Genomic DNA, 15,309 nt, shown 5'->3' with positions numbered 1-15,309 from the left:
TTTCTATAAGCTGACACATTTCTACCATCCTATTGCCCAGTCCTATCTGGAATGGTGTTTACTTCGATGAAGGCTCTCTACACAACCAACATTAAAACACCTTTTTTTGTGGCTTCATTAGACATGCCATTTCCTTTATTATGCAGAACTAGTAGACAGTGAGAGACTGATCGTAAGACTCTCTCACATGCCTTTCGAAGGTATAAACGTCTGTGTTTTTGCAGGTTTGTTCGGGACTGTTTTCTCAGGAGTTTTTTTTTTTTTTTTTTTTTAATGTTCTCCCTCTTGCCTTGTCACCTCAGATTATAACCATAGCTGAGTTCACTCATGTCTTAGTTTTTCATGTCCAACACTCAAACTGAAGAATCAATTACAGCATGTGCTCAAAACAACATCTTACCAAGGATAAGAGATGATTCATCTCTCTCACGCACACACATAAACACACACTTGCACACATTTACACATTGTAAATGTGGATGACACCCTTGTATTATCTCCTGTGACTTAAAGCATTTAGGTGAAACTGTGGCAGACGAGACACATTTAATATTCACAAGACCTGAACACAGGCATGGGAAGTGGTTATTCATGCATTATATCCATTTCTGGTCAACCTCAGCTCCACTTGTTGACGAGAAGAGAGACACAATGTTAGCCGGTCACCCTTTTAACTGTGAGCTTTCTGCTGATTTGTGTGTGTCTAGATTTACTTGGCCCAGCAGTGTCCCAGATCTTTCTTGTTAGATGGAAAGTATGCCAGGTGAAAGTATGTCTTGGACATTTATAGTCAATTTCACTGTGTTAGTAAATGTCTGCTTCATCTTGTTCACACATATGACATATGTCAGCAATGTGGTGAGAAGCCTTTGACCCCTCGGTTAGATCTATCAGTGAATTAATATTCACTCAGTTTTAATTGGTACTATAATTACTATCATTGTAGTTATGATAATTAATATGCACTTACTAAGCACTTTATTATGAACACTATGGTCTTAATAAAGTGCCCGACGTTGTAGCCCGTCCACCTCAAGGTTCGACGTGCATTCTGAGATGCTATTCTTCTCAGTACAATTGTACAGAGTGATTGTCTGAGTAACTGTAGATTTTCTGTCAGCTCGAACCCGTCTGGCCATTCTCCGCTGACCTCTCTCATCAACAAGGCGTTTTTGTCGACAGAACTGCCGCTCACTGAATGTTTTTTGTTTTTGGCACCATTCTGAGTAAACTCTAGAGAATGCTGTGCATAAAAATCCCAGGAGATCAGCTGTTACAGAAATACTCAAACAAGCCCTTCTACATCAATCATTCCACGGTTGAAATCTCTGAGATTAAATTTTTTCCCCTTTCTGATGGCTGATGTGAACCATAACTGAAGCTCCTGACCCATATCTGCTTGATTTTATGCAATGCACTGCTGCCACATGATTGGCTGATTAGATAATCGCATGATTAAGTAGGTGTACAGGTGTCCTTAATTAAGTGATCATCACCGCTCCTCCACCAAATTTCACAGAGGGTGCGAGACACTGTGGCTTGAAGGCCTCTCCATGTCTCCATCTAACCATTAGACGACCAGGTGGTAGATCGGTGATGATCGAAGAACACAACTTAAACCAAGTGCGTCAATTTTCCTTTAAATTTTCCTTTAAGACAAGCAATTGTCTTACCTCAATTAGATGAGAGCGCACATACTCTCTCTCTCTCCCGGTGCACGCTGCATATGTGTGTGTGCGTGTGTGTGAGAGAGTGAGTGTGTGTGCTCTCATGCAATGGACTGATGGTGAGAAATTGACATTTTTAATGCAAAAGTAAATAACACGCTATGCTCCATACAAAGTTATGATGTAGCATAATTACTTTTATTTTCAGCAACGCAATCATGTTTTAAAAGTAAAAAAACCTTCATTAACCTGACATTTGTTTGCCCTGTAGTCCTGAAAAGCAATAGGCCATGGCTGTACTTCCTTGCATGAACTGTTAACCACTTGTGCATTGGTTCTGTTCACTGCCAAACTGACCGGTTGATGGAGGCTTCTGATGGGTCTTAAAGGTTCCAATTAGGTGGTTGCCTACTATTTCCTTGCACGACAGCCTAAACTTAAAATATAGGCTAATCATATATAATTTCCTAAAAATATTTCTAGAAGTAAGGGGGACATATTCCCCCACCCCAGGTTATATTACAGCCCTGGCTTTGTTACTTCAATGAAAATATATTTTTTATTTATTGAATGTAAAAATTGGCTATATCATATCAAGATATCAAAAGATATCAGAATTTTCATTTTTCTGTGAACTATCCCTTTAACACTGCTGTTCTGTCCGATACTGTTAATAGTTTGTGTAACTGATGTTTGCGCACACACCCTGTGTTGAACATTGTATGTTTGATAGATGAGAGTGTGTGTGTGTGTGTGTGTGTGTGTGTGTGTGTGTGTGTGTGTGTATATATATGATATATATATATATATATATATATATATATATATATATATATATATATATATATATATATATATATATATATAAAGCCTCTCAGGGCCAATCTTTATGCCCCCCACCCCCCCCAGCACTGATTGTTGTGATAAGTACACGCTGTGCAGAGAGAGATAAATTGGTGCGAGTCAACATGGCTTTGCCTCCAACACACAAAGTGCCGGAAACATGCCATAAGCAAGGTCATACAAATCAATGCAGTATTAATTATATTGTGTGTGTTTGAAGACAGAAAAAGGAGAGAGAGTCCTTAATTGACCTTTTATATGGGTTCTGAGTGGGTGATGCCTTAACATGACTATACAAAAGTGAGTCCAGGTAGACTCCAGTTGATATGTACTAGGGATTGGTGAGAATGATTCACTAGTGGGTTAAAGGGATAGTTCACCCAAAACTTTAAATTCTCATCATTTACTCATCCTCATGCCATCCCAGATGTGTATGACTTTCTTTCTTTTGCTGAACACAAAGATTTTTAGAAGAATATCTCAGCTCTATAAGTCCATACAATGCAAGTGAATGGTGACCAAAACTTTGAAGTTCCAAAAAGCACATAAAGGCAGCTTAAAGGTACTTCATAAGACTGCAGTGGTTAAATCTACATCTTCAGAAGCAATTTAATGGGTGTGGGTGAGAATCAGATCAATATTTAAGTCCTTTTTAATATAAATTCTCCTCCCTGCCCAGTAGGTGGTGGTATGCATGAAGAATGTGAATCGGCAAAAACGAAAGAAGATTGTGAAAGTGGAGATTTATAGTAAACAAAATGACTAAAATATTCTTATTAAAATCTTCATTGGTGGTCAGCAGAAGAAACAAAAGTCATAAAAATCTGGGATGGCATGAGGATGAGTAATTGATGAGAGAATTTTCATTTTTGGGTGAACTATCCCTTTAGTGAGGTTAAATAATGTGTTTACATTTGTGGGGGTTTTTTATAATGCGTTGATGCATTAAAGGGGATATATTTAAGGACGCATCCTCTCAGATTGAGTTTTAGGGGGCTTTCACACTGGGCACATTTGCTGCGGTCCGATTCAGAGCGCGATTGTTCCCGATGCCCCCCGCAGCTTTGGTCCGGTTTCACACTCACTTGATTCTATCGAACCCCGGTCCATTTGCGTTCATCTTACGTCATCACAAACACGCATGGAGAACACAACACGACTCATCATTCTTTCTGTTTTTTTGTTATTTTGGTGCCATTATGCACAGCAGAGTGAACGACAACTGCGTATATGTGCGCATCGTGGTGTAACTCATCAGGTGTCTATGGGAAGGCGGCTTGCTGCTGCTCACAAACGGCGTTTTTTGAGGAGACAGCTGATTGCAAGGAATTAATTTGCATCTTTGTTTACACTGCACGCTTACGCTTGTGTCCAAGGTGAAGTTATCGCCACTGTCATCTCCTATTATACCCTATATTTATAACCTATAATAGTATTTATGTATGGTATTTATAAGGTGTATAGATACAGTGCATCTGGAAAGTATTCACAGTGCTTCATTTTTTCCACATTTTGTTATGTTACAGCCTTATTCCAAAATGGATTAAACCTCATTGTTTTCCTCAAAATTCTACAAACAATACTCCATAATGACAACGTGAAAGAAGTTTGTTTGAAGTCTTTGCAAATGTATTAAAAATAAAAACGGAAAAAAAATCACATGTACATAAGTATTCACAGCCTTTGCCATGACACTCAAAATTGAGCTCAGGTGCATCCTGTTTCCACTGATCATACTTGAGATGTTTCTACAACTTGATTGAGTCCACCTGTGGTAAATTCAGTTGATTGGACATGATTTGGAAAGGCACACACACCTGTCTATATAAGGTCCCACAGTTAACAGTGCATGTCAGAGCACAAACCAAGCCATGAAGTCCAAGGAATTGTCTATAGACCTCTGAGACAGGATTGTATCGAGGCACAGATCTGGAGAAGGGTACAGAAAAATTTCTGCAGCATTGAAGGTCCCAATGAGCACAGTGGCCTCCATCATCTGTAAATGGAAGAAGATTGGAACCACCAGGACTCTTCCTAGAGCTGGCCACCCGGCCAAACTGAGCGATCGGGGGAGAAGGGCCTTAGTCAGGGAGGTGACCAAGAACCCGATGGTCACTCTGACAGAGCTCCAGCGTTTCTCTGTGGAGAGAGGAGAACCTTCCAGAAGAACAACCATCTCTGCAGCACTCCACCAATCAGGCCTGTATGGTAGAGTGGCCAGACGGAAGCCACTCCTCAGTAAAAGGCACATGACAGCCCACCTGGAGTTTGCCAAAAGGCACCTGAAGGACTCTCAGACCATGAGAAACAAAGATTGAACTCTTTGGCCTGAATGGCAAGCGTCATGCCTGGAGGAAACAAGGCACCGCTCATCACCTGGCCAATACCATCCCTACAGTGAAGCAAGGTGGTGGCAGCATCATGCTGTGGGGATGTTTTTCAGCGCCAGGAACTGGGAGACTAGTCAGGATTGAGGGAAAGATGAATGGAGCAATGTACAGAGACATCCTTGATGAAAACCTGCTCCAGAGCGCTCTGGACCTCAGACTAGGGTGAAGGTTCATCTTCCAACAGGACAGTGACCCTAAGCACACAGCCAAGATAACAAAGGAGTGGCTACGGGACAACTCTGTGAATGTCCTTGAGTGGCCCAGGCAAAGCCCAGACTTAAACCCAATTGAAATCTCTGGAGAGATCTGAAAATGGCTGTGCACCAACGCTCCCCATCCAACCTGATGGAGCTTGAGAGGTCCTGCAAAGTAGAATGGGAGAAACTGCCCAAAGATAGATGTGTCAAGCTTGTAGCAACATACTCAAAAAGACTTGAGGCTGTAATTGGTGCCAAAGGTGCTTCAACAAAGTATTGAGCAAAGGCTGTGAATACTTATGTACATGTGATTTTTTTTTTTTTTTTTGTTATTTATTTATTTTTTTTATAAATTTGCAAAGGTTTCAAACAAACTTCTTTCATGTTGTCATGATAGGGTATTGTTTGTAGAATTTTGAGGAAAATAATGAATTTAATCCATTTTGGAAAAAGGCTGTAACATAACAAAATGTGGAAAAAGTGAAGCGCTGTGAATACTTTCCGGATGCACTGTAGATAGATAGATGTCGTCATCGGCTAAAACGCACGCGCAGGTTACTTTACTTCCTGAACGAGTGCGCACCCGAGTCCAAGTTGCTTTCACATTCACGCGAATTGCGCTACAGTTCCATTGCAACCGAACTCGGACCACCTCCTACAGGTAGTCTCGGGTTCGGTACCGTGGTGCTCTTCCCGGTCCGCGTGACAGCTTTCACATTACCAATTTTTCATGCGAACTGTGCTGTGTTTCGAACTAAACTGCCAGTGTGAATGCACCCTTAGTGCTCTGTACTGTTAGAGACTGTCAGTACGTTCTTGTATCCCATCTGTACCTATTCATTAGATGGAAACCTTCATTTGCATTTCACTGCATTTTTGAAAATGTGGAGTCAATTTTGAGATGATTTTCATGAAACCTGTCAAGAAACTGTCCTGGTTATATTTAACCCAAATTTAATAAAGAAAAACATATTAAATTATATGTTGCGTAAAGAAAATGAAAGCAACATTTAGGATCATTAAGATTTTTTGTATTGTGACCTTATTTTCAAAACACTTATATTAATTTTCTATATGTAAAATATAATCTTATTTTTTTCTTTTGATTTTGTATTAAAACAGGTCCAGGATGTTTTATATTGTAATATTTGTTTCAATATTCTGACTGTGTTTGTATGTGTTTTTCAGTGCCTTACTGTGAGGAGGGTGGTACATGAAGACAAGGAGGAAACAACAGACAGAGAAAAGGAAGAAGAGGAGAGGAGCTCTGATGAAGGCCTTCTGTTGCAGGCGCACCATGCCATGGAGAGGATGGAGGAGTTTGTGCACAAGGTCAGACCATCTCTCACGTACCAACACACACACACATCAATTCATTTCACAGCTGAGACCTATCTCATACTCCATAAACACAGATGTGATCTTTCAGTTTATACATTTTGGGCCATACAGCAAGATTAGACACAATCTCAGATACTTAAAGGACCCAAAAATGATAATTCTGTCATTATTTACTCACCCTCATGTTGGTCCAAACCCATATGACCTTTTTTTCTGTGGAACACTAAAGGAATATATAATTTTTAGCAACATGTTCCACAGAATAAAGTAATTAATATGGGTTTGGAACAATATAAGTGAGTCAATTATGACAGAAGTTTCTTTTTTGGGTGAACTATTCCTTTAAAGTGACATCAGTGCACCTGACCCTGAGCTAAGTGCTCACAGATGCCTTTGCACGTACATTCCCTGTCAAACCAGACGCCCATCTCCTGGCTAGAGCAATCTCACTCTTCTATTGAGAGTATGCCATATGCAGAGGAACTGAAAGACGACTTCTTTGTAGCATGTGGTGCAATGCTCTGCCCCCAAAACAGCTCAAATTCAGCTTGAAGCCCTTCTGCTAATGCCCCCCCCCCCCTTTGGGGAGGAAGCAATGCTTTCTGTGTTGAAGAGCAAAGATGGTACAAGATCCAATCAGTCCCATTCAATATCAGCACTCGAGTACAGGAGTCTTAAAAGCAACACTTCTAGGAAAGCACACATCTTGACAGATGACCGAAAGGCACGCCTTGGAGTCAAGCCAACCGATCAAACAACCTGACCTAGTTTCATTGTTTTGTTTTGCTTATTTATGTAAAGGTCTGTTCTGAATGTAGATGGGTCTAGGAATCTTCTTGCAAACACCTCTCTGTTAAAGTGAGAGTAGTTTACAATATTTAGGTAGCAAATATTGTACCTCTTTGCCCTGTTTTAAGTTGTCATGCATATAACTGGTAAGATTGCAAAGGTGGGGTTTTCACCCGCCTTGTTTGGCAGAAAGCTGTTTAGAAACTAAACCACCAAGTTCTTTATACCAGCTGTGGTCACACTGCTGCGAAGCAGAGGAACTGGGCAAGCTAGTTTTTTTGAATAGAAAACAAGAAAGAAATTCCACCTGGGGTTATGTTTTCACTGTAGAAAAAAAAACATTCTGCACATTCAAAACTCACGAGGACTTGAAAATGATTGTTTTGATCTAGTTAAGCTCACATGCACTGTGTTGCCATGTCTGTTTATTATAAGTGACTATGGGCTTGCCACTTTTAAATACAGTCTTGGGTTGCATTTTATTTTAAGCTCATTTCCAGGATATTTTCAACACAATTGTGAAACATTTCAGTAAAGTTGGATTACAAGTTACTTAGAATTTACTAGAAGTTCATTTTATTTTAGTTTGACGCCAAATAGTCGCCATAGGGCCGAACGATTCTGAGAACGGCGAGTAACTGTTCCAGTAGCATTTCCACTTGAGGATGGTTTGGTACGGTTTGATTACAAACAATTCCCAGCCCGGATTTCTCAGCACTGTTAGCTAACCATACACAGGACCGAGAATTGTGCCATGAGAATGCTAGTGACATGGCGACTCATGATTGGTCACTTGCTCGGTCAGAACATTCTAGTTCTGATTTCGCAGCACCACAGTGGAAAAAGAATCCGTTACTGTGCTAACACACAGGCATGGTTCTGCATCTAGGAATTGTGTTCTGCCAGATTTAGGTGTAACCGTGTGTGTAATTAAGCTTGTGTAGCTAAAAGCATTACTGTTTATGTATTTTCATAGATTATGTTCTGGACATTAGAATTCTCCCTGGTTCACTGGATATGTAATTTCACCTTGTGCTCTCTTCCTCTTTCTCTCACACCGTGTAATTACTTTCTGAAGTTAAATAAGAAGGCTTTTCTCATGTCAGCCAGTAATGTAGGCCTGAGTCTCTGCATTATGACATGTCAAAGAGTGACCAGATATGTCATCTTTTCTGTGGGGTTGCTGTTGTGATCAGTGATGCTTCTGAGTTCCATTTTGTAAGATAAATATTTGTTGTGTCCTAGATGTGGGAGGGCAGATGGCGTGTCATTCCTCATGATGTCCTCCCCGATTGGCTGAAGGATAATGACTACTTGTTGCACGGGCACCGGCCGCCCATGCCCTCTTTCAGAGCGTGCTTCAAAAGCATCTTCAGAATCCATACAGAAACTGGCAACATTTGGACCCATCTTCTAGGTATAGCATACACACTTATACATACTCTCAAAAGTGGAAATAACTATCTATAATATACACAAATAATATAGCCAACATATATATAGTTAATTTTGAGATGATAATTGAAAAAGAAAAAAAAAAAGTAAAAACTAATAGCTTTAGATCAATGAGCATTCAGTTTAGGTACAGGAAAATGTTTATGGACTCAGTGCAGTGCTGCCGCCTAGTGGAGGAATATGTGCACACTGTCCACAACACGTGGAATGTACGGGATGGGTATAAGGTCATTCCAAATCATAGTAAACTTTGGGCCTAGATAATGGTATTGATTGTTCATGTGAGAATGTATTGTGCAAATATTGATCATAAACACCTTTGACAGTAAGTACCAAGGTTAACTGCAGAGCTATTGTAGACAAAGAAGATCTTTTGATGTTTGTGTACTAGTAGCCGTTAAGCTGACCGATCTGCTTTGAGCTCACTTTGGTATTCTGATTAAATTGCATTTTGCTAATTCTTTTATTATTATGCATGCAGCTTTTCCTCAATAATTAAGATGCATGGAATATTTGTACTTGCATAATATTTGAAACTTTGTCACACTGCAGAACCATTTCAAATTTACTAGTGAAGACAAAACGTTGCCCATAAAAGTAATGTTTCCCTTAAACATTATATACATTTTTAGCTAAAACCTTGATTGTGCTTAACTACCCTTTAACTGTTTGTACTTTCACACATTTATTGATTTATTGTACTGAGCTGTAGCGGGGAGGGGCATCTTCATAAAATGCTGCCTTTTCTAATAACATCAAAATGTTCTTAAAGTGCCGCACCAACATATAACATCACCTCCATATGCATCTATAATCAACCTGTTAATTGATGTTTACATTAACACGCACATATGTAACCTGTTTTCCCTTGTGTATGCAGGCTGCCTGTTCTTTCTCTGTCTGGGCATAGTGTACATGTTCAGACCCAATATGACATTCGTGGCACCATTCCAGGAAAAGATCGTCATTGGCATGTTCTTCTTGGGGGCGATCCTCTGCTTGTCCTTCTCCTGGCTTTTCCACACCGTCTATTGCCACTCGGAGGGGGTGTCTCGTGTATTTTCAAAGTCAGTACCCACAACCCTAAACAATCTTTATAACATGGTCATGAAAAACTTGGAAATAAACCTGAAACACTTTACAGTAAGGTTCTATATGTTAATATTTGTTGATCCATTTGGTATCAAAGTAACTATGAACTATATTTTTATGGCATCTTAATTGATGTTAATTTATAAATATACTTTTTCAGAGTCAGGTCGGTTCATAATGCATTAACTAATGTTAATGTATACAAATTTTTAATGTTAAAATAATGTATATTGAAATTAACACTAGTGTTGATTGTAAGCTTAATATACAGATGCAGAAAATCATTTGAATATGGAAGAGCTAAAGGTTAGATTTCCATGCAATGATAATAAAAAAAAAAGTTTCCGCTACATACACCAAACAATAATGTTTTTATTATTAAGTTCTTCAATTTGAAAAATATAAAAGAACAAAAATAATTTAAATCGTTTAATCGGAATTTTAAACAAAAGCAAACCCTTTTCCCGAAATGTATAAATGTTTTGAGAGTACTGCTACTTTCATTTTGGTACTCGACGATACCTGTTTTGTTTTATTTTTTCTGAAATTACATATCAACAGTTTATTTCAATTTTAACATCAAAACGGTGTTTAAATAAATTCATTGACTTTAAAAGTATAACAATTTATATTCAACATAATTGTATTTTTTTTTTAATAATGTGCTGCTTAGAGCATCACAGATGTGAGATTTTGCTTCAATATAATACAATTATGGCTGATTTATTTTTATTAGTAGTAGTTGTATTACAGTGAATACTACATAACTGTACAGTAGTGATCTATTTCTGTCTTTTTTGTCTAGCTTTCATTTTGAAGTGTTTGTGTTGCCATGACAGTAGCTTCTCAATCCAGAAAAGCCAGTCGCTACATGACTCAATGTGATTATTAAACCGCAAAATGCTGGTATTTAATTAAATAAATATGTAGTCTGAATGTGCCTTGCGCTACGAAGTGAATTAGCGCTCTGCTTGCTGTCATCTGCTACAGATCGTGCGATGCTCATGATGGTGTTTTCCGTGTATGAGCCAAGGAGCTCTAAAAGGTGTGAGCACTTTGTGTCTTAATGTCAGCACAACACCGGGTCCAAACATTCACAAGCACTCACATTTGAAGCACACAACACATGCAAACTATAAATTTATCTCATTAAATCGAAGCTTTTGCAGATAAATAATCTTACTAGGACATAAAGTGATTTTAATAAGTGCTCTGAACGTTTATGTAATGACATTCATCAGATCGTATCGGTTTTTGATATCTAAGTATTTTTATGAGCATGAGTACAATATACGAGTGTGGTATCGGATCCAATACCAGTATCGGTACCGGGACATTCCTACTTTTTTTTTTTTTTTTTTTTTTTTTATTTATTTTTTTTTTTTAAAGTATATCTTTGACCCAGTGCCACAAATTCTGACACAAACCACAAGAATTCACATGAATAAAATTACACGATAAAGAGCAACAAAGAGTGGGATTATAGAGGGAAAAAATAACTGGCGACTCTGAAAAAAGGGGGGAAAAACATACTGCTGTTAGCTTTTTTCAATATTGGTTAAAGTAAACTACTGCCTTAATGTAAAGTGTTGTCAAATTGTGAATTCCAGGCATGGGAAATCCATGGAAGTTAATAAATCTGTTTAATAAAATGTCAATTTCTAAAGTTAATTACATTTTTCTAGTTATACTCAGCTCTAAAATACTGCTTTGGCAATACAATACTCTTTGTGAGTGTAATGTCTGTAAAATGATTAAAATCCTTATCTTGTATTAACAATCAATTGAAAATCAATTTTAAACCTGTTATTATATTAAGAGTGAAAGAACAAGTCTCACCAACTTACTGTCATGATATAAAGACATGAATGAATAAACAAACAAATCTCTTAACTGCCTCTCTCTCGCATTTCCTCCCACTACAGGTTGGACTATTCGGGCATTGCGTTCCTGATCATGGGCAGTTTCGTCCCGTGGCTGTACTACTCTTTCTACTGCTCCCCACAGCCCTGTTTCATCTACCTGTTTGTGGTGTGTATACTGGGCATCGCCGCCATCACAGTCTCACAGTGTGATTTCTTCGCCACGCCACAGTACCGCGGAGTCAGAGCCGGTAAGACCCCATCTCACTGTAATGAGATATCGACAGGTCAACATGGCCTTTGGTGTTTGAAGTGTAGTTTTTAATTCTGTGCTGCTGTTAGGGTTATAGCTTGAGTTGGACCACAATCGCCAACACTGATACTTTGTCTTTTACAGTTTCTTTTGAATATGTCTATGTGTCTGTATCAGATCATTAGAACAGCATTTATATGAGAGTTAGTGCTTTAGAGTTTGAGAGAGATTGATACCCCCTCGTTCTCTGCATTTCAGGTGTGTTTGTAGGTCTGGGCCTCAGTGGAGTCGTCCCCACGCTGCACTTTATGATCACAGAGGGCTTCCTGAGGGCCACCACCATGGGACAGATGGGCTGGCTCTTCCTCATGGCTGTCTTGTACATCACAGGAGCCTGCCTATATGCAGCACGCATCCCTGAGAGATTCTTCCCTGGCAAGTGTGACATCTGGGTGAGTATTATCATACATTTGCAGACACTTTTACACAAACACCTAAAGTTAGCTGAACTTGAAAATCAGATGTCTGTGTGTACACAAATAAATGTCCCCGTGTCCATTTATTAAACTTAAACTCTGTCAATAGACCTTGTTCACAGACTGTGGTGACGCACTTCAATATTTAGCAATCATTTTTAAAATGAGTGTAAGTTTATAACATTATGCTTGCTTTGCGTTAAATATACCCTGGAATTAGTTTAGTTTAAAGAGAAAAAAAAAAAAGTTACCACTGCTGTGATTGGGTTTCTAATACAGCTGATGAGGTAAATGTGGCATCTTCACTCTTCTGTCGTAATCCACAGCTCTGTTTTTTCCTCTTCTGAGTCGTGGAAACGTGTTTTTTTTTTTTTTTTTTTTTTTTTTTTTGGCTGTTGAAGCAAATGGGTAAGCAAAAATAATATTTGCTGTAGTCTCCCATTCAATGCTATAAATGTTTATCCTGCAATCAATAATTTGCTTCAGTATTCCAAAGCCTGAAAATTTTAAAAAAGGTGCATTACTGTAGAAAATATCAGTTAACGGTTTGTAAAAACAAGTAAAATTAGCATTTGTCTGTACAGCACATACAATACAGGGTCTATGGGGCAAGGCATATCACTGGGATGAATGTTAAAATGCACACTATTTCAAAAGTAACAAGACATTGTACATGTTTAATTTAAGTCAAGTGTGATAAAATTGTGTGATATTTGCCTGTGAAATATTTCAATACCTGAACCTTCACATGAAGCGTGAAAGAATCTACAGACATCTCTTCAGATCAAATAACCACATTTTTGTCCTGAAGAATCATGATTATTAAAAGTGCTATAACAAAAGTGTCACATTTTTGCTTTTAAACGTTCTGGAATGATTTGCCTCATAGACTTCCATTGTAAAGTAATATAAATGAAAATTGGTGTCCTAGAAAGTCACACACTAAGTGCACCATCTAAACTGCTGAAGAGGAAACCTCTAAACACAAATGTTTGCATTCTCTCCTGCCTTGCTACGTTTAAAGTCTAACCTTTACCTTCTTGTTTTCCTGCAGTTCCACTCCCACCAGCTGTTCCATATCTTGGTGGTGGCAGGTGCCTTTGTACACTTCCACGGCGTGTCCAACCTGCAGGAGTTCCGCTATACAGCTGGCGGAGGCTGTGTGGATGAGGGTGCTGTGTGAGCCTTTTGCCCTGCGGTGCTGACACGCACCACTAGAGGGAAACAAAGTACTATTGGTGCCAGTAACCCTTCTGTCCCTTCTACCCATGAGGGTCAAACCAACGAGGACAACACTGAAAGACAAAGTCACCCACCCTTATTATTATTTTTCTCTCTCCTTTTCCTTTTTTTTTTTTTTTGCTGTTTTGCCCCTAAAATAAAATACTTCACGGGATAAGGTGGACCTATGTCGAGAATGGCAATTTGTGTTTTCTAAGACTTATGAAACAGTTTGGTTTGGTCTATCGTTGTTGGATTTTTTTTTTTTCTCTTTGTAAAAGAAAAAAGAAAGAAAAGCATTGTGAAGACAGAACTTAAAAAAGAGCAATGCAAATGGATGAACATTTCTTTGGGTGTGCAGTTAGCCATTTTAAACTTTCATGTAAATAAGATTTCTAAATTTGGGTTATATAGATTTGTACGAAATAAAGTTATACGTTTTTAAAGAAATAAATCATTATATCATTATAATGTTTAACTTAAAAGGTAAAAAAAAAAAAAAAGCAGAAGTGAAATAGAAGTGTTACATTCAGGAGGAGAGATACTGTGCAGGAACCTTTAAGACTAAGAAAATATGCAGAGAAAACCAAATCGAACAAGATCCACTATGTTTACGTGGACTGCTAGATTTGGTGAGGTCTCCAAACCTGGTGTCTGAATGGGCCAATCAGATGGCTAAGTTTGCTGTTGTCCTAAGCACAGCTGTGAGAACTGAAAGCATACCTGTAGGACACTGAAAAGCCATACACCTGATGGAGCCACCCAGCACCTGAACAGGCGTCAGAACAAAGCACTAACTTACTCCACAGACCTTCATATCTCTGTCAGGGCTGTTTCCTTCACATGCAGAAGGATGGTTTTCCTCCAGATAATTTCTCTCTCTCTCTTTTTTGTTTGTTCTTGTTTTATTCATCTTTATTGATGTTATTCAAACTATTTTTGAAAAAAAAAAGGGGAAAAAAAAGTGACTTGCTATTTTCAAGTACACAAAAATCCTACTTGGAATGTGCAAGGATGCATTTATTGTGTAACATTCTGTTTCCCCATCTGTATATTATATAATTTATTAAAGAGGTTTCATGGAAACATTACAATGTGCTGCAATATTTCACAATTAAACATGGGAAATGTTTTAGTCTTCTGGGATTTTTACATGAATTGATATTTGTTTTAAACAAATAAAAAAAATTAAAAACGATCATGACAAATGTGATTATATTTCCGTGAAGATGCTATGTTGTTCATTTCTGCAACATCAAACTGAACTGCAACCAGACTTGTGATCCAAAGGTCACCAGTTCAAATCCAAGGAGATAAATATTCAAAGAGGGAGACATAATTGGTGACAATAACCAATAAGCTTTGTTTGGCTTTGTTAAAGTGCACTGGTGGTGTAGATGCAGCATCGTAAAGTTATTGGTGCTATTTTACAAACGCAAGATTCATTTTGATTTATGTGAGATCAACATTCACAGATCTCAAACATATTTTTAATTTCAGTACTATTAATTTCTTTAGAGGAAAATTGTTTTAATAATGGAAAAGAAAACTAGTTTCACTTTAAAATTCAACACATCTGTACATGGATACATGCAAGTTCCAAAATCTTGTTGTAAATGTTGTGTTCAGAATATAATTTAAATCTGGAAATAAGTTTAGGGATTTTGAAAAACATAATTATGTTAAATATTTAAGATACTGCGCTATTTCTAAGTCAAGAAAC

General features: G+C 38.1%; 1 protein-coding gene across 2 annotated transcripts in view; it reads left to right on the top strand.

The window, feature by feature from the left end:
- LOC127435262 (adiponectin receptor protein 2-like) overlaps positions 1-14,784 on the top strand; it is a 46,083-nt gene extending 31,299 nt beyond the window's left edge. For both annotated transcript variants that reach the window (XM_051688570.1, XM_051688569.1), the window contains 6 exons: positions 6,286-6,429; positions 8,473-8,644; positions 9,563-9,749; positions 11,700-11,887; positions 12,148-12,341; positions 13,420-14,784. In XM_051688570.1, coding sequence (XP_051544530.1) covers positions 6,286-6,429; positions 8,473-8,644; positions 9,563-9,749; positions 11,700-11,887; positions 12,148-12,341; positions 13,420-13,548 — 1,014 coding nt within the window. In that variant the 3' untranslated portion in view covers positions 13,549-14,784. The remainder of the gene's footprint in view (positions 1-6,285; positions 6,430-8,472; positions 8,645-9,562; positions 9,750-11,699; positions 11,888-12,147; positions 12,342-13,419) is intronic.
- The last annotated feature ends 525 nt before the right edge of the window (positions 14,785-15,309 follow it).

Source organism: Myxocyprinus asiaticus, chromosome 45, assembly GCF_019703515.2.
Source record: "Myxocyprinus asiaticus isolate MX2 ecotype Aquarium Trade chromosome 45, UBuf_Myxa_2, whole genome shotgun sequence".
Lineage (NCBI taxonomy): Eukaryota > Metazoa > Chordata > Actinopteri > Cypriniformes > Catostomidae > Myxocyprinus > Myxocyprinus asiaticus.
The sequence above is the reverse complement of the archived record's forward strand: the minus strand, read 5'-3'. Positions and strand labels throughout refer to the sequence as shown.